At 38.6% G+C, this 20,474-nt stretch overlaps 1 protein-coding gene across 4 annotated transcripts in view; it reads right to left on the bottom strand.

Moving 5' to 3' along the window:
* Nucleotides 1-20,474, bottom strand: part of LOC115098072 (CDK5 regulatory subunit-associated protein 2-like) — a 143,360-nt gene that overhangs the window by 28,602 nt on the left and 94,284 nt on the right. For all 4 annotated transcript variants that reach the window (XM_029614375.1, XM_029614374.1, XM_029614373.1 and 1 more), the window contains one exon: nucleotides 18,653-18,787. In XM_029614375.1, the coding sequence (XP_029470235.1) occupies nucleotides 18,653-18,787 (135 nt within the window). The remainder of the gene's footprint in view (nucleotides 1-18,652; nucleotides 18,788-20,474) is intronic.

Below are 20,474 nucleotides of genomic sequence, written 5' to 3'. Positions count from 1 at the left end.
TGGCTCAGAACGGGGGCCTCCAAAAACCCAACCGGAAGTGACGTCAGCGACGGCGAGTGGACTGGGGCCTATAAATAGACTCTATAGGGCACGCACGGCTTTGTCTGGAAAAATTTGCAACAATTTGGATTTAAAAGCCTCCACCTCTAGTAAGATTAACATATACTTGTCTCTAATTTTTTATGTCTCCTAAACCTCCAACTATAAGAGGATCCAAAATAAATTTAGTTCTATATACTGCAACATATACTGGATCTCCAGTCTTCCTGAGAGACTGTGAAAAATGCCTCATATGGAGGAAACGTAGGGCAAAAGAGAAGGCCAACCCTGGGGCCTCTCATATTCTCAAAGTATCCGGTCCTATGGATGCCCTATTGTTCGTGGAGGAATAGAATCAGGAGTGCAGGTCGCAGGGGCAGGGAGCTCAGACTTCGGCCCAGAACTTGGACATCTCGCTTTCCCCGATAATGAGAGAAGCTCCAGCCAACCCTGCTACACTTAGGAACCCGGTTATGGGACTGGTCCAACTACAAGCCGAAGTAGCAAGTAGTTTTGGATCAGGCAGGGAATCCTAGCTTGGGTGTGAGGAAGTGAAGAAGTCAGGAATACACACTCTGACCAGTTGGTTGATAGCCCAGCTGGGAAAAAAAGGTTGGACTTTTGGACATGGTTCTTCAACCCCGGCGGATACAATCTTTAACACATATATTAAAAAGCCGGTAGAAATAACTTTGGAATCTGTCTGGGCTGCTATAGAAGGTTTGAGTAATTTAATAGCAAATAAAAATTTTCCCTATAAATGAAGTAATTAAAGATCATGATGTGAGATTGCAGTCAGTAGATAGCACTGTAAAAAGTGTTCTTTTACAAAATACAGAAATGAAATCTTCTGTAAATGCTATTAAGACAACTCAAGAGTCCTTGATGAATGATAATGTAAAAATGCTAAATAAGATAGAAATTTTGGAAAATATGACAAGGGCTAGAAATCTGAGATTTGTCAACTTTCCTAGACTCACATATATACTCTCCTAAAGAGATGTTTAGAAAGTTTCTGATTGAGATCTTAAAAGTGCCAGAAGAAAATATTCCTCCTGTGGTGAGAATTTTCTATTTACCTCAAAGAAAAATGATGTAGAAAAGTTAGGAGGAAGCAAAAAAGCTGAAAGTGAAATGCAAGCTTTAAATGTAACAGAAATATTGGAGATATCGGATTCTAGTAAAGTTGGAAAAAAGTACTTTAATTGTAACATTTGCATTGGAGATAGAGAGTGGATATTCAAATTGTATTTTAAATATTGATTGCATAGCTTTTTGAATTTACAGGTGAGAATATTTCCTGATGTGTCTAGAATGACACAAAAGAAGAGAAAACAATTCTTGTTAATGAGATCTCAGACTAAGTATTGGAGCTAGTTTTCACTGAAATTCCCTTGCAAATGCCAACTTAAATATAAAGGGTCAACTTATCTCTTTTTCACAGTCAATACAATTGACTCAATTTCTTTCAGATAAAGAAGTAACACAGGGGATTGAGGACTTAAATGTTCAGGTTCAACCAAGCCCCCAATAATGCTGTGATTATATCTCATTAGGAATAATCCTCCTAACAGTATAATAGACTAATGTTGTTTTTCTTTTGAATGTGTATAACTTTAATTAGTTTATTTAGTATATTTTGTGTGATGGATCTTCTTTCTGATTATGGAGGATCTCCATGAAGCAGGGTTAGAGTTATATAGTCTGTTTTTATTGGATGTTAAGATGAATTTTTATTTCCCAAGCTTCTATGTTAAAATGCCAAGAATATTATCTTGATATGTAAAATTTGAAAAAGCATAATAAAAGTAAATTAAAAAAAAAAATCCTACTAACAATACACCTCACCTCAACCATCTGGCGAACCAAAATGGAAACCAACAAGCTTCCTCCAAAAATACTTCGAATGAAAAAACCAGGAATCACAATAAGTAAGTACAATCCTCAAACTCAACATACTAGAATCTAAAGACATACTCCAAATGCATGGTCCTATCATTCATCCTTATCAATGCACAATCCATAGTTAAAAAAAATGCCTATCCTCTCAGACTTACTTTTCGATAACAAACCAGATTTCATAGCAATCACTACCGAAACCTGGATAAAGACCTCTGACAACGTCTTAATTAACCAAAGAGAAGACCCTTCATATAAATCATTCCAATCCCCAGACCAAGAAAAAAGGCGGTGGTCTAATGCTAATCATAAAGAAAAGCTTACAAATGAAACTTACCACAGCTAAGATATGCTCCCCATTCGAAATTGCCCTCTTTGACTCTTCAAAGTTACAATCTGTCTAGTATACTGACTTCCTGCAACCTTAGAAACGAAATTGCTTCTCCCATTTATAGAATTCATGATTGCCAACCTAACCCTCAATAAACCAATCATTATCCTTGGCGATTTTAACTTACACATGGACACAGGTCCCCTATCATCCACATGCAAAACAATCACAGATGCTCTTGCAACAATGGGAGTAGAACAATAGTCAATGGATCAACACACAAAGCAGGACACACTCTTGACCTAGTTTTTATCAACACCAACATCTGGAAACTCACACCACATACAAAATTACCGAAATCCCATGGTCAGACCACTACCCTCATCTATGCCACCCTTACTCATAACAGTATACCCCACCACAACAGAAAACCACATAAAAACCATTTCATAACCCGCCCTCCCTTTGATAGCGAAACAACTGCAACAAAATCTCCAAGAGGAACTCAAGAAATTTGAATTCACCAAACACAGAAACAGCAACAACATCATGGATAAACATTACCAAAACCAATAGCGGATAAAACAAACCAAATCATCATAAAAACAATAAAGAATCCTAAACATAACAATCAATGTAAACGACACCATAAGATCATCTAAATGAGAACTCAGGGAAAAAGAAAGATTCTGGCACAAGAACAAAACCTCTCCATCACTCATGCATACCGATCCCATTTAGGAAATTACAAAAAACGTATCCATAATACAAAGAAAGACTTCTACTCGACCAAAATATCAAATACCAACAGAACCCCAGAATGCTTTTCACCATCACAAAAAAACCTTATCAAATCACCTAATGAAACAAGAACACACCTCCCACACAAGCAAAAGCAACGACTTTGCAGAATACTTCACTGAAAAAAAAATCAGAAAATTAATAACAATTCTAACATCAACACCAGTACACACACCCAAACTCCAATACCATCTCTGGAACTATCAACAACTTGGCATGAAATTGACTTTGCCTCATCACTTGAAATCCAAAAAAATTATCAGAAAAATGAATCCAGCAAATCACCCCATTGACAGCATCCCCATACAAACAATTAAACTACTTGACAACTCAATAATAAAATCAATAACGGACATAGTCAACCTCTCCCTCACCGAAGGGATATATCCTGAATGCTTAAATCTGCAATCATCAAACCATTAATAAAAAAGAACCACCTAGACCCGGAAAACATCCAAAATTATAGACCCATATCAAACCTACCTTTCATTGCAAAAATCATAGAAAAAATTGTCCACTCCCAACTATCAGAATACTTAGAAACGAACACATACTTCAACCCTGCACAATTTGGTTTCAGAAAAAGTTTAAGCACGGAAGCATTACTCCTATCACTTAATGACACAGATCTTCGAGGATTTGACAAAGGACTAAGTTACATTTTATTACTCCTAGATTTGTCAGCTGCCTTCGACTCAGTCAACCATTCCATTCTACTCGACAGACTATCTGAAATAGGGATAACAGGCACTATACTAAAATGGTTCACCTCCTATTTATCTCAAATAAGTTTCCAATTAATATTCAACAACAACCTATCAAATAAAGTGAACCTAAATAAGGAAGTCCCACAAGGATCTGCCCTGTCAGCTACACTTTTTAACATCTATCTCCCACCAATCTGTCACACACTGGATCGCCTGGGACTGACCCATTTCTTTTAACGCTGACGACATTCAAATACTGTTCCAATTCAAAATACACATGAAGAAACCTATGAGAAAATAACCTCTCTCTCAAAAATCAAACATGTCTTTCCAACCTAAAACTCATAATAAACATCGAGAAAACTGAATTAATCATCCTTGACAAAAAAAAATCAATGACTCACCCATATAACCACTCAAAACATAAAACCCAGAAACAATAATCTCTCCTGTTTACCATGCTAGAAACCTTGGAATTACAATTGACAAAGAATTATTATTTATTTATTTAGATGGTTTTATATACCGACAACCGTTCGCACATCGTGTCGGTTTACAAGTAACTTACAACTAATGTATATAGGCATGGCCTTTACAAAGAACAGTGAAACAGTAAAAGCCGTAACAGATAAATAATAACTAGATAAAACTAGAGGAGGGGGGGATTAACTGGGGGTGACATGGGGAGGGGGAGGGAAAGGGTAAACTGTGACAACAGGGGGGGGGGCGGGGGGGGGGGCAGGGGAGGGGGCCAGGGAAGGGGCAAACTGTGAAAACAGGGGGGAAAAGATTAAGCACTGGGTTTGGCGAAAACATTTGTTATGTACAGGTTATATACATGGTAATAGAACCCTATATATGACACTCGTGGAGGTGAGGTCAAATTACATGGTTAAATAATATTCTTTATGTACAAATTAAAGTGGAGAGAGGAGGGCTAGGAGGGCAAGTGTCAGAACTGGGTCCTGAAGGGGGAGGGTTAGTAATTGATGATGATGGGGGGTAGGCTTGGAGGAAGAACCAGGTTTTGAGTTTCTTTTTGAAGTTAGGTGTGGAGGTTTCGGTGCGTAGGTCAAGGGGCATAGAGTTCCAAAGGGTGGGGCCTGTGAGAGAAAGAGCTCGGTTGGTGGTGGAAATGAGTCTAGTGGATTTTATGGAGGGAGAAATAAGAGTTCCATGGAGTGAGGAACGGGTAGGTCTTGTGGAGGTGCGGGGGAGAAAGGGTGGGTTAAGCCAGTTGTAGTATTCATTGGTGATGCTTTTATGAATGAGGGTGAGGGTTTTGTATATAATTCGTGAGTGGATGGGAAGCCAATGGAGGTCAATGAGGGTGGGAGTGATATGATTTTTCTTGTTTACATTAGTGAGGATGTGTGCAGTGGCGTTCTGAAGGAGTTGTAAAGGTTTGATGTGGGTAGCGGGGAGGCCAAGGAGGAGGGCGTTGCAGTAATCAATCTTTGAAAAAATTATAGATTGGAGGACAGTACGGAAATCAGAGAAATGGAGAAGGGGTTTGAGTTTTTTGAGGGTTTGTAATTTGAAATAACAGCTACTGAGAATCGATTTGATGTATGGTTTGAAGGTGAGTTGGTTATCGAGTATAACACCCAGGTTTCGTGTGTTGGAGGTAAACGTGGCAGACGAGTGGGTAGGGGGTATGGGTGTTGGTGAATGTTTAGGAGAGATGAGGAGGAGTTCAGTTTTTTGGGGATTGAGGGATAAGTGCATATCAGTGAGGAGGAAAGAATGGTATCCCCAGTTTTGGAGTGCGGAAAGAAAGGAATTTGTGAAAGGGATGAGGATTTGCACATCATCTGCATAGATGAAGTGTGTAACGCCAAGGTTGGAGAGGAGATTGGTGAGAGGGAGCATATAAATGTTGAATAGGGTTGAAGAGAGGGAGGGATCCTTGTGGGACACCACAGTCAAGATTAACCGGTGAAGATACGAAGTTGTCAGTGAGGACTGTATAGCTACGGTTTTGGAGGTAAGATTTAATCCATAAGAGAGCAGTACCAGAGATTCCTATGCTGATGAGGGTGTTTGATAGGATGTTATGATTGACGGTGGTCAAAAGCGGCAGAAAATATCAAGCATAGCAATGAGGTAGGAGTTACCAGCATCCATTCCTTTGATGATGGTGTCTGTTAGGGAAAGGAGAATTATCCTTATCCTTCAAAACCCACATAACAAATAAAATCAAAGAAGGTTATCACAAATTACTGACACTCAGACGTCTTAAACCTTTCCTCACACAAAATGATTTTAGAACAGTCCTGCAACTTCTATTATTTGCAAACCTAGAATACTGCAATGCTTTACTCCTTGCCTCCCTTTTACTACCATCCGTCCACTCCAAATACTGCAGAATGCAGTCACTAGAATTCTTACAGTAACTAAGAAACAAGAACATATCACACCAACTCTCATCTCCTTACACTGGCTCCCAATTAAATACAGAATAGACTACAAAGTTTTATCAATCCTCCATAAAATAATCATAGGAAAACAAAACTACTGGCTAACCAAACACACTGAATTACATGCTCCAAAAAGGAACCTTCGCTCAATGAATAAAGGCCTCCTCAAATTTCCTCTCACAAAAACCACGCATCATCAACCCGAGAGAGAGCTATATCCATCGCCAGCCCCTCTCTATGGAACTCTTTATCCCACAATCTAAGAATTCAATTTGACACCAAAACCTTAAAAAAAAAAAAAAAAAAAAAAAAAAAGAGTTAAAAACCTGGCTATTTACCAGAGTCTTCTCAGACGCACTTAATCATCAACATCAACACCAACAGACTCCCAACCAGACAACACCAAGAAAATAGAGATACCACCCGGTCCACCCATGAAATCTCAACACAACCACCAAACCTACTATAGTCGTTCAAGAACTTTTTCCTATATATAAAAACTAACCCTACTATTACTTCCACCAATGTTACCTAACTTTTCAACTATGATACTCTCTGTTAAAACCCTAATGTTATTTGGTCCTCATATTTTCCTGTAAAACCGTTATGATGGCAAAACCGAATGACGGTATACAAAACATGTTAATTAAATAAATAAATAAATAAATAAATGCCTTATGTTCTTATACTTTTGTGTTATGTTACCTGTAAACAGGGTTCAGCAGCATGAATTAGCCATTCTGCATGAGTGACACCATGCAATGGCACCAACACAGATCCAGCTCTAAGAACTCAGTAAAGATTTACAGAGCACATGCAAGAGTTCCCACATGTGCTGCCTCATGAGCCCCTCAGTTTCCTCTAGAACTTAAGCTTTAGCAAAGTAATCGACTTTCGAGTTAGGCAGGTACATATTAAGAATAACATCCTGGTATCTTCAGAGAACCATTTTTACGGGCAAGCAAACTAGCTTTCTCTGTCAAGAATTAGCCATTATAAGTGGGGAATCCCAATCTGAGGGATGCATTGCAGAAGCACTCTTTTTAGGTAGAAAGCTGAAATCCAGAACATCCAGAGTGGCATTCTCTGAAATGCTTCCTGTTCTACACATCCAGGTCCCCAGAGGCAGGCAGAGCTCCGGAGTTTCAATGCGTGGATGAAACGATGGTGCAGGGAAGAGGGATTCAGTTTTGTAAGGAACTGGGGAAACTTTTCTGAAAGGATGGGCTCCACCTTAACCAAAGTGAAACCAAGCTGCTGGCACTAACTTTCAAAAAGGAGATAGAGCAGCTTTTAAACTAGAACAAGGGGGAAAGCAGACAGTCACTCAGCAGTGCATGGTTCGGAGAAATGTATCCTTGAAGGATACTAATTTATTTTATTTATTTAACATGTTTGGTATACTGTCATTCGGTTTCACCATCATAAATGAAACAGGAGAGTTAGGGCATCCCAACAGAGAGGTTCCAATAAAAGCAAACGTAGTTCATGCGCCTATATGTAAAAAAATCACAGAAGCTAAAGATTTCCAAATCTATTTTAATTTATTTATTTATTTAGTGGTTTTTTATACCGGCATTCACAATAGGCATCACATCATGCCGGTTTACATTAAACAAGGGGTGAGTAAAATTAGAAAATACAACAAAACTTTGTCAAGTGCAAAGCTGGAAATGCTGTAGTTACAATAAAACAGGGATGTACACAACTGGGAGCCGAAGAAGAAAATAGGCTATAGGAATTTTAACAAAAAGAGCAATTATTTACAATGATATGAAATTTACTATGTAATTGTAATTTTTTACAGTGTAATGTTAAAGTCTGATAGTGAATTGATGGTGGGTTAGGGTTCAGTTGGGTTTGGAAAGGCTGTCTTAAATAACCATGTTTTGAGCCTTTTCCTGAAAGTTAGTAGGCAGGGTTCCTGTCGCAGGTCTGATGGGATAGAGTTCCATAGTGGTGGTCCTGCTGTGGAAAAGGCTCGATCTCTGAGGGATTTGTGTTGAAAGGTTTTGGAGTGTGGTACATGAAGTGATTCTCTGAAGGACTCTCTGATAGGTCTGGAGGAGGTACGTTTTCTGAAAGGGAATTGTAGGTTAAGCGGAGCGTGGTGATGGATGGTTTTGTAAATGGTAGTGATGGACTTGTAAAATGATTCTGTAGTGGATTGGCAGCCAATGTAGGTCTTTGAGGATTGGAGAGATGTGGTCTCTTCTCCTAGAGTTAGTCAGGATTCTAGCTGCCGTGTTCTGCACCATCTGCAGAGGTTTGGTATGAGAAGCGGGGAGACCTAATAAGACAGAGTTGCAATAATCTATCTTAAGAGAAGATTATTGCTTGCAGAACTGTTCTGAAGTCATGAAAGTGGAAGAGTGGTTTTATTCTTTTGAGGACATGTAATTTGTGAAAGCAATCATTAGTTGTATGGTTGATAAATGATTTTAGGTTTAGACGATTATCAATGATGGCTCCTAAGTCTCTTACTTGGGATGTTTGCAGGTTGGCTGGTGGATTTGTGGTGATGTTATTGTTTTCCGGGGATATGAGAAGGAGTTCGCTTTTTGAAGAATTAAGAATTAAGTTTAGACTGGTGAGGAGGCTGTTGATTTCTAGCAGGCAATTTTCCCAAGATTCTAAAGTTTTTTTAATGGATTCTTTAATAGGGATCACGATCTGTACATCGTCGGCGTATAAGAAGTGTTTCAGGTTTAGTTTGGTTATCAGCTGGCAGAGTGGGAGAAGGTAGATGTTAAAGAGCGTGGGTGAAAGGGAGGAACCCCTAATGAGGAAGGGTAACAGTGAGATTCTTTGTTGTGTATTTTGACTTTGTAGCCTCTGTTCCCAAGGAATGTTTTGAACCAAGCCAGTGCTGTACCTGTTATGCCGATATTCGCCAGCTGATTTAGGAGGATGGAGTGGTTAACAGTATCGAAAGAAGCCGAGAGGTCCAGGAGGATCAGTAAGTAGGCATGACCTTTATCCAGGCCGGTGAGGAGGTAGTCTGTAAGGGAGATGAGTAGAGATTCGGTACTTAATGCTTTACGGAATCCATATTGATTAGGGAACAGAATTTGGTGATCTTCAATGTAGTCAGATAGTTGTGTGTTAACTAATTTTTCCATGACTTTGGCTATGAATGGGAGATTGGAGATCGGACGGAAACTGTTGGGATCATTAGGATTCAAGTTCGGTTTCTTTAGGAGAGGTTTGATGGAGGCCATTTTAAGGTCGTCTGGGTAGATTCCCTGTGATAAGGAACAATTTATAATGTCAGCCAGCGCTTTGGAGATTGTATCAGGAGATTATCCCTAACAACTGAAAAGGTTGTTAATACAAACAAAAACACACTTTGAAATGTCTGTATGCCAATGCCAGAAGTCTAAGAAGTAAGATGGGAGAGATAGAGTGTGTAGCAGTAAATGATGAGATTGACATAATTGGCATCACAAAGACCTGGTGGAAGGAGGATAACCAATGGGACAGTGCTATATCAAGGTACAAATTATATTGCAAACATAGGGAGGATCAACTTGGTGGGGGTGTGTCACTTTATGTTCGGGAGGGTATAGAGTCCAACAGGATAAAGATCATACAAGAGACTAAATGCTCGGTAGAATCTATATGGGTAGAAATCCCATGTGTGTTGTGTAAGAGTATAGTGATAGGAGTATACTACCGTCCACCTGGACAAAATGGTCAGACAGATGATGAAATGCTTAGAGAAATCAGGGAAGCTAACCAATTTGGCAGTGCAATAATAAATGGGAGATTACAATTACCAGAAACCAATAGTGCAAGGAAAAGTCTGAGTTCCACCAAGAATTTCAAATAGTGTATATTTATTTCACAATACTGAACTGGCAACTCCACTTTTAACAGTTATTTGCTGTTTAAAAGTGGAGTTGCCAGTTCAGTATTGTGAAATAAATATACACCATTTGAAATTCTTGGTGGAACTCAGACTTTTCCTTGCACTATTGGTTTCTAGTACTTGCTCAAGTGCAGGTTGTTGCTTCGTTGGATTTCTAGATTACAATTACCCCAATATTGACTGGGTAAATGTAACATGAGGATTTGCTAGAGACATACAGTTCCTGGATTTAATAAATGACTGCTTCATGGAGCAATTGGTTCAGGAACCAACAAGAGAGGGAGCTATTTTAGATTTAATTCTTAGTGGAGCGCAGGATTTGGTGAGAGAGGTAATGTGGTGGGGCTACTTGGCAACAGTGATCATAACATGATCAAATTTAAACTAATAACTGGAAGGGGGACAATAAGTAAATCTGCAGCTCCAACCCTAAACTTTCAAAAGGAAAAATTTGATAAAATGAGGAAAATAGAAAAAAAACTGAAAGGTGCAGCTGCAAAGGTTAAAAGTGTTCAACAGGCATGGACATTGTTTAAAAATACAATCCTAGATGCGCAGTCCAAATGTATTCCATACATTAAGAAAAGTGGAAGAAAGGCAAAACAATTACCGGTATGGTTAAAAGGTGAAGTGAAAGGCTATTTTAGCCAAAAAAAATCCTTCAAAAACTGGAAGAAGGATCCATCTGAAGAAAATAGGATAAAATATAAGCATTGTCAAGTTAAGTGTAAGACATTGATAAGACAGGCAAAGAGAGAACTTGAAATGAAGTTGGCCATAGAGGCAAAAACTCATAATAAAAACTTTAAAAATATATCCGAAGCAAGAAACCTGTGAGGGAATCAGTTGGACCGTTAGATGATCGAGGGCTTAAAGGGGGCTCTTAGGGAAGGTAAGGCCATTGCAGAAAGACTACATGATTTATTTGCTTCTGTGTTTACTAATGAGGATGTTGGGGAGATACCAGTTCCGGAAATGGTTTTCAAGGGTGATGAGTCAGATGAACTGAACCAAATCATTGTAAACCTGGAACATTAGTTTGTCAATCTGGCCTACTACAACAGCAGCAAATCATCTAGACCGGATGCACCCCAGGGTTCTGAAGGAACTAAAAAAATGAAATTTCAGATCTATTAGTTAAAATTTGTAACCTAACATTAAAATCATCCATTGTGCCTGAAGACTGGAGGGCAGCCAGTGTAACCCCAAATTTTTAAAAAGGGCTCCAGGAGCAATCTGGGAAACTATAGACCAGTGAGCCTGACTTCAGTGCCGGGAAAAATAGTGGAAACTATTCTAAAGATCAGAATCACAGAGCATATAAAAAGACATGGTTTAATGGAACACAGTCAGCATGGATTTACCCAAGGGAAGTCTTGCTTCACAAATCTGCTTCATTTTTGAAGGGGTTAATAAACATATGGATAAAGGTGAACCAGTAGGTATAGTGTATTTGGATTTTCAGATGGCAATTTACAAAGTCCCTCAGAGGCCAAGAAAACTAAAATGTCATTAGATAGGAGGCGATGTCCTTTTGTAGGTTACAAACTGATTAAAAGATAGGAAACAGAGAGTAGGATTAAATGGTCAATTTTCTCAGTGGAAAAGGTTGAACAGTGAAGTGCCTCAGGGATCTGTACTTGGACTGGTGCTTTTTAATATATTTATAAATTATCTGGAAATTAATATGATGAGTGAGGTAATCAAATCTGCAGATGATACAAAATTATTCAGAGCAGTTAAATCACAAGTGGATTGTGATATATTACAGGAGGACCTTGCAAGAATGGAAGATTGGGCATCCAAATGGCAGATGAAATTTAATGTGGACAAGTGCAAGGTGTTGCATATAGGAAAAGATAACCCATGCTGTAAGTTGCGTTCGTGCCTATTCTTGCCCTCGCTCCACCCTCTCTACCTTTGTGGAGACTCCCTTCGGCTCTGATGGACAGATGCAGCCGTAGCTTCTCTCTGCCTCTTCGTCCCTGAATCCCCGGGCTGGCTTGACGCTACGGATCCACCATGTTCCTGATGACGTAAAGGCGCGCGCTCCAGAATTTGTACCAGCAAGGGCGCAAACCTCGGGGGCATCCCCCTGTAGTGACGTCATCTGTTTTCAATTTAAAAGGTCTTTGTTTGCTAACTACAAGCGAGTTAGCAAGGAACTCCAATGGGACTTGCTTCGGCAGTCCATGCTATTTATTTATTTATTTTATTTATTTTTAATTTTTATATACCGAAGTTCTAGTAGAGACTACAAATCACTCCGGTTTACATAAAACGAAGAACTGCTCAACAGATAGCGGAGCTTTACATGGAACCGTATAACATATGGAACAGTATAACTGGTTGACAATTTAACATAGTGCTAAATAAAGTGATAATATTTTAACTGGTAATAAATAAAGAAATATAATATTTTATATAAGAAGTATAACTATTTAACGTAGCAATAAATATAAATATAGGCAATGCCTAATATATATATGAAATAAAGTGAATTTTTTTTTTTTTTTTTTTTAAAGTGAATTTTTGAGCTCACAGATAATAGTCCAGTTGCAGATTCTTAAAAGTAGTACTTTATACAGTGTCCATAGTTAAGGGATGGAAGTCTGTCAGTCATAGTAAGATTAAGCGTCTGGGAAAGCTTGTTGGAAGAGAAAAGTTTTCAGTCTTTTTTGAATTCTTGATAACTGGGTTCTAGTCTAAGATCTGGGGGAAGGGGTGTTCCACTGGTGTGGGCCTGCTGAAGATAGCGCACGTTTGCTCAATGATGATTTTATTTGCGGAGCATGCAGTGTTCCTCTGTATGTGCTTCTGATTGGTCTGGAGGAAGTGTGCGGTTGGAGTTGAGAGCTTAATGTGATGGGGGCTAGATTGTTTGTCGCTTTGTGGATGATAGTGAATACCTTATAGAGTATCCTTGTTTAATGGGGAGCCAATGTAAGCTCCGAAGGATTGGGGTGATATGGTCTTTTTTGTTAGTGCTAGTTAGAATTCTAGCCGCTGAATTCTGAACCATCTGTAATGGCTTGATAGTGTTGGCGGGAATACCTAGTAGCAGGGAGTTGCAGTAGTCGAGCTTGGAAAGAATGATGGATTGCAGTACTAGCCTGAAGTCGGAGAAGTGAAGGAGGGGTTTAAGTTTTTTAAGGACTTGCAGTTTGTAAAAGCAGTCCTTTGTAGTATTGTTTACAAACTTTTTTAGGTTTAGATGATTATCTAGCCATGCTCCAAGGTCTCTGACGTCAGATGAGAACGAGTTGTTTGTGTTAGGTAGAGAAAGGCTGGAAGAGATTGTGCGTGGATCCTGGGAGACAATGAGCATTTCGGTTTTATTAGCATTTAATACTAAGTTAAGGCTTGAGAGTAGGTTTTTGATGGGCTGTAGGCATTCGTTCCAGTACGTGATGGTTTTTTGAAGGGATTCTGTGATCGGAAGGATGATTTGTATGTCGTCTGCATAGAGGTAATGGGTAAGCTTAAGGTTTGAGAGTAGATGGCAGAGAGGGAGGAGGTAGATATTGAAGAGGGTGGGTGAAAGTGATGATCCTTGTGGGACTCCTTGCTCTGTCAGGATTGGGTGCGATTCTTTGTTGTTTATCCTTACTTTGTAGTATCTGTTGCTTAAGAAGGAATGGAACCATCTAAGGGCTGTGCCTTTGATCCCTATGTTGGCTAGTTGGTCTATTAGAGTAGAGTGTTTTACCGTATCAAATGCAGCGGAAAGATCCAAAAGAATGAGCAGGTAAGATTGTTTATTCTCCCCCTTGCAACTACGTTCCGAGTCAGCAAGGGGAAGCCTTTCTCCACTGCTCGGTCTTTTCAAACTTACCAGGAGTACCCGCTCCTCGGGGGCTCCACTCTCTCTCTTCTTGATTTCAGATTACTGGACGGGATTTGGTACTTGCTCCTCGAGGGCCTACATTCCCGAAGACTCAGAAGACTCCTATTGGCTGGAGGCAATTGCAGACGTGAACACAGTGAGGCCTATTACAGACAGGAACTGGTACTCACTCCACGAGGGTCATTGTTCCTAGTCTCTAAGACTCCCTTCAGTCAAGACGTTATCGCAGGTACAGAGATCATGAGTTACCAGTACAGATTGCAGATAGGAACCGGTACTCGCTCCACGAGGGCCTATGTTCCTAAATCTCTCCTAGCCTCTCTTCTATTCCAGAAGCCATCCCATACACAGTTGTTGTGAGTTCTATTTCAGACTGCCTAAAGGAACCAGTACTCGCCTACGGCTCCTGTTCCTGAATACTGAAGACTCTCTGTTGCATAAGAAGACATTACAGATATCTACTATCGTGAGTGTATCATCTACCACTGTTGTGTCCAGCATACCTTGACTACTCACTACCTATAGACTCTCCTTACAGCTCAGCAACTCAAGAGATCAAAGTTCCAGTATCAGAGGGATTTTAGCCCTGCTAGGCACATCAACTCACTACTGCCACCTCTGGTGGTTCTACTTCCAGTCTAATAAAGAACCATCTGTGTTTGTCTCAATACTCCAGCCTAGCCGGTGGTCCCTCTCAGGATCTCCACTTGAGGGCACTGTCATCTGCCATCGGCCCAGGGATTCACTATTCTACTAAGTGTTACTCATTACATTAATAGAGCGGTATTATCATCTGCCATTCTGTGGGAGCCAACCCACATCAGACCATTACTCCTCTTTCTACGGAAGCTGATCCATCTCAGATAGCTATCTTCCCGTGGGGATCATACAGGTTGCTGGCTCATCTTCTACAGGAACAAAGCATAACAGTAGATACTCCTTCCTCTGGGGAAGCAGAGCACTAACAGATTGCTATACTCCTCCTCCTACAGGAGCCAAGCCTATTAGATTGCTAACTTCCTAGCAAGATCAGTAACAGATTGCTAACTCTGCCTCCCTGGCGGGGTGATCCTTAACAGATTGCTAACTCCACCCCCCCCCCTCCCCCGGCGGGGTGGTCCTGAACACTGTAGTTACACGTTGTTAGGTTCCATATTAGGAGCTACCACCCAGGAAAAAGATTGAGGCTTCATAGAGGATAATACATTAAAATAGTCAGCTCAGTGTGCTGCAGCAGTCAAAAAAGCAAACAGAATGTTAGGAATTATTAGGATAAGAATGGTGAATAAATTGAAAAATATCATAATGCCCTTGAGTACTGTGTACAATTCTGGTCGCCTCATCTCAAAAATTATATACTTGCAGTGGAGAAGGTACAGAGAAAGGCAACCAAAATGATAAAGGGGATGGAACAGCTCCCCAATGAGGAAAGGCTAAAGAGGTTAGGGCTGTTCAGCTTGGAGAAGAGACGGCTCAGGGGGGATATGATGCGGGTCTTTAAAATCATAAGAGGTCTAGAACGGTAAATGTGAATCGGTTATGTACTCTTTCAAATAATTTATTTATTTATTTAAAATCTTTTCTATACCATCGTTAAGTTAGATACCATCACAATGGTTTACATAAAAGCACAAATGGTTATGTTCAATAAAGAACTGGGATATACGAGTATTATGGTGCCAACAGGATTCGGTTACAATGAAATTCAAAATAAAGACTATTTGATTGAGTGTCACAAATCTTGTGCTTTTCAAAAGTGTGCTGTATACTATTAATTAACATTGAAATTAAGTGCTGGTTGTTTGGAGCGTTACTGCCAGTTTTATTTCTCAACTTATTCTCCGTTTGTTTTGTAGAAAGCTTGTTTAAAAAGCCAGGTTTTTAAACTTGCTTTGAAAAGTTTGTAATTGTTCTGTAACCTTATTTCCGGGGGCATGCTATTCCATAGAGAAGGACCTGCCAGGGACAGTGCTCTATCCCTCATTTGTGTAAGTCTTGCTTTTTTTTTTTTTTTTACAGAGCGGACGGTTAGGAGGGTTTTGTTGGCTGATCTGAGATTTCTTTGTGGAACGTGTACACGCAGTGCTGTGTTGAGCCACTCTGCTTTTTCATCGTGAATTAGTTTATGTATTGTACAGAGTGCTTTGTATTCTACTCTTTGTTCAATGGGTAGCCAATGTAATTCTTCTAGTGTTCCAGAAATATGATCTCTTATTTTTTCCTGTAAGAATCCGTGCAGCAGAGTTTTGTAATAATTGAAGTGGTCTTATGGTGGTGTATGGTAGACCTAAGAAGAGGGCATTACACTAGTCAATGCTTGCAAATATCAGAGCCTGTAAAACAGTTTGGAAGTCTGACAGTGTTAATAAAGGTTTTAGTTTTCTTAGGACCATTAGTTTAGCATAGCCTTCTCTTAGTTTAAGTGATATGTGTTGTTTGAGATTAAGTTCCATGTTGACTATTACACCTAGGTTTCTTACCTTTTCTACTAATTCTAATTTTTTATTGTTCTTCAGTATAATTGGCGTTTTAATGATATCAATGTTTTTTCGTTCCAGGTGTATGAATTCAGTTTTATCGATATTAATGACTAGTTCCATTTGGTTTAGTAGTTGTTTTATTATGTCCAGATAGATATTTGCAAGGTTTAATATTTTTTCAATTGAGTCGTCAATTGGTAGGATTAATTGAATGTCATCGGCATAAATGTAATTAATGTATGATTCCCAGTCCTGCCAAAAGATGGCACAGAGGTAGTAGGTAAATATTAAATAGTGTAGCAGACAGTACTGAGCCTTGGGGAACTCCTGTTTTTAGGCTAATTTTTTCAGAAATTGCATTTTTGATTTGTTCTTGAAAGCATCTATTACTTAGGTATGATCTAAACCAGGCTATTGTTTTGTTCTGTAATCCTATTTCATTCAGTCTTTTTAAGAGAATTTCATGGTTTACTGTATCAAATGCAGATGATAGGTCCAAAAGTACAAGAATATAGTGTTTTCCGCTATCAAAACCTTTCAGGATGTTGTCTGATAGTGCGAGTAGTAATGTTTATGTGCTATAGTGTTTCCTAAAGCCATGTTGTGATGGGTATAGGATATTGTTGCTCTCTCAGTGTTCCGCTAGTTGTTTTTGTATGATTTTTTCAATTAATTTTGCAATTAACGGTAGGTTTGACACTGGTCTCTAATTGCTCAAAGTTAGAGGGTCCATGTTATTTTTTTTTTTTTTAAATTGGTTTAATGATCGCTCCTTTTAGAATATCAGGCAATGAACCTTCTTCCAGGGATAGGTTTATGATCTGTGCTAGTATTGGGGAAGCTATATTTGCTAACCTTTTTAGGTCCAAAGTAGGTACTGTGTCAATTATACGGGGTGCAGGATTTATCTTTTTTAGTAAGATAAATAATAGAAGGATTAGGGAGTACTCCATGAAGTTAGGAAGTAGCACATTTAAACTAATCAGAGAAAATTCTTTCACATTCCGCACACAATTAAGCTCTGGAATTTGTTGCCAGAAGATGTAGTTAGTGCAGTTAGATTTAAAAAAGGTTTGAATAAATTCTAAGAGGAAAGGTCCTTTAACTGCTAATAATCAAGTTGACTTAGGGAACAGCCACTGCTATTACTGGCATCAGAAGCATGGGATCTACTTAATGTTTGGGTACATGCCTGGTACTTGTAGCCTGGATCGGCCACTGTTGGAAACAGGATGCTGGGCATGATGGACCCTTGGTCTGACCAAGTATGGCAATTTCCTATGTTCTTAACTTAAAATAAATGAATTTGGGGGGGGGGGGGGATTTGGACCAGCACTTGTTACAACGGGAACAGAAGTAGATTTTCATGTTACAGACAGTAACCCAGACAGGGTTAAATAAGGAAGTTGATGGGGTCGGTGTTTCTCTAGAACATGATGAAACAATTTTTGACTGGTCTAGAATGTAGGCTCATCTCCTTTTAAACTAAAGATGATGATGACATTAGAATCAGTAAGCCACCATGTCTTGCAGAGTCTATTTGAACCAGAAAGCCGCTGTCTAAATGTAGGGTTCCTCTGGCTAGTCATCTTTTAAAATTGTGGTGTATGGGAATTGTACAGTAGTTATATGTAGAAGTGATCGTATTTGTTTTGCTTTTTTTGCAGAATTTTTGAGTGATGTCCCCTGATGAAGATATCAGAGGATGCCAAAACATTGGCAATGTTTATGAGAGAAGCAGGATATAAAAGCTAAGTAACATTATAATAAAACATTTTTGTAAATTAATAAATGTAAATAGTTTTAGGATAAATCTTGGGTAAGGTACATGATGGGAGCTATTGCTTTGTTGATTATACAGGTTGAAGCCCATTGCGGGCAAGAGCCTATAGATTAAAACAGACAAGCATTTATATTTCTGATACCATTTTTTCCCAAGTGAGTATTTAGTTTTAGAAATTTAAAAACATTTTTCTGCTCAAATATTTTTTCTATTTTTAAATATTGCTATTTGAGCTATTGCTCTGTGTTGGGTTTGAAGTTAATCTAAGTGTGCCTTGGATCTGAAAAGATTGGCAAACAATGAGATAGAGGAAAAAGCCTTGGATCTGAGACTTGGGATCCTCAATGGACATCTTTATCATCTGATTCAGCACTATGAGGATCATAGATACTGTGTCTCATCCAAGTTTTACTCCTAACATTTTTAATATTATTGGAAAAGCCTGTTATAAACTAAAATGTAAGTAGTACTCACATTATTAGTATTATCAGCTTCTTTGAGTCTCTCTTGCAGTGTGAATATAGTTACTTTTGCTTTCTCCAGCTCCTCAAAGACTTGACAGGATGAAACTTCAGAATCAGCCAACTGCTTCTCGCTTTCATTTAATGTCTACAAGGCAAAAATAATAAAACATTAAACTAATAGCAAAACAGTACTGCAGTTCAAAAAATTCCAGAACACAGAACCCTTAATAGAAAGGATAATGCCCCCAAGTCTATAGAAAACAGTAATCTGACCACCGCTAAAAAAAATAAACTTGGGATCCCTATACTCTAGAAGATACTATAGGGCAGTTTCAAATACTACAGTTAAAGACTTTAATATTAGCCTTTAAGGTTATTCATTTGATATGGTTTATTTATTGAGAATGAATGCAAGGCCTTTCTGTGTATCCCTTCAGCAAAAGGGATGAGGTAGCCAGAAACTCACAATCAGGAATTTTCTTGTGTTATACCCAGTTTGTGGAATTTATTATCAAAAAATGCATGCTTAACATATGACAATAAAAAACATGACTACTTCAGCAGGCGTTTTAGTTTGGATATTGAATTTTATTTGGGTTTCATGTTTTATTACGTCTTACATTCTTGGGTTTTAGATTTCAGATGGCTTATATTAAAGTATTCAGATGGCTTATAGTATTGTTCATTTTTGATGATTTTACTGAGGATATGAAAATGTTGTTTATACCTTAATATAATTACAAAGTTTATTTCAATTTTTATTATATTCCTGGTCTTTTGTTTTGATTAATTTTTGTATATTGTTATATTAATTTTGGGCTTGCTGTAACCTCCCCCCTTAAGCATTGCTGGAAAAGCTGAGTAAAGGATTATTTCTTCTCTCACATTATTGCGTAAATCAAATTAAATATGTATAATCCAGTGTTTTCAACAAATTACAGTTGCAGAAAAATAGCAAAGTTGTTTACCTTAAATTGAAAGGCAAATCAGCCAGACAAGGGAATGACATAATTTGATGGCACTGAGACAGAAAAATTCTCTGAGCTCAAAAAAACAAGGTCTTTATAAGCATGTGTGGGAGTTACCCATGCAGTAGTCACTACTTGAGGTTCTGCAATCTTTTTAGCAGGCTAATATTAAACTCAACAAGGGAGTAGAGTGGAATTGTGTGCCTTTGTCCTGCTGACTATGGAGAAACCCTGTTACAGGTAAGCAACTATGCTTTCCCTCTGACAAACAGGACAGTAATCATCCATACAAGTGGGAACGTCCAAGTTGAGGATTACATGGAAATATTTGTGTTCTTATATAAGCAATACTTTGCTACAGGCTGAAGAAATTAGTTTAAAAAAAATATCTGAGAACTGCTTGGGTAAAAACTGCTATCTTGATGTGAAGCTTTTTCTAGGCAGGAATGAGCTGTGATGGTATGGATAGAAAAAAAACTGATTATGAAACCTATGGATTCAAGGATGTTCATTGTAGAGTGGAGGCTTCTGTTCCATAAAGAAAAACAAAGATGTTCTTTAAATGAGCAGAAACTATAGGAAGGCATTTTATGAACACCCTAGATGCCGCTGAAAGACCAAAAGGGAGAACACAATACTGGTTATGTTCATTGGCTATATTGAATAGAAATTTACTTGTTCTTTGTGACTTGAAATCTGTGCGTAAGCATCTTTGAGGTCCAGAGTGATCAGCCAATCAATTCCTAAATGAGGAAGGATGGTCCCAAGAGATTTCATATTGAATTTTGTTATGTTAGGCATGTGTTAAGATCTCTGAGGTCCAAGATGGGGCGGAGATTACTGGGTTTTTTTTTTTGAATGAAG

Source organism: Rhinatrema bivittatum, chromosome 8, assembly GCF_901001135.1.
Source record: "Rhinatrema bivittatum chromosome 8, aRhiBiv1.1, whole genome shotgun sequence".
Lineage (NCBI taxonomy): Eukaryota > Metazoa > Chordata > Amphibia > Gymnophiona > Rhinatrematidae > Rhinatrema > Rhinatrema bivittatum.
The sequence above is the reverse complement of the archived record's forward strand: the minus strand, read 5'-3'. Positions and strand labels throughout refer to the sequence as shown.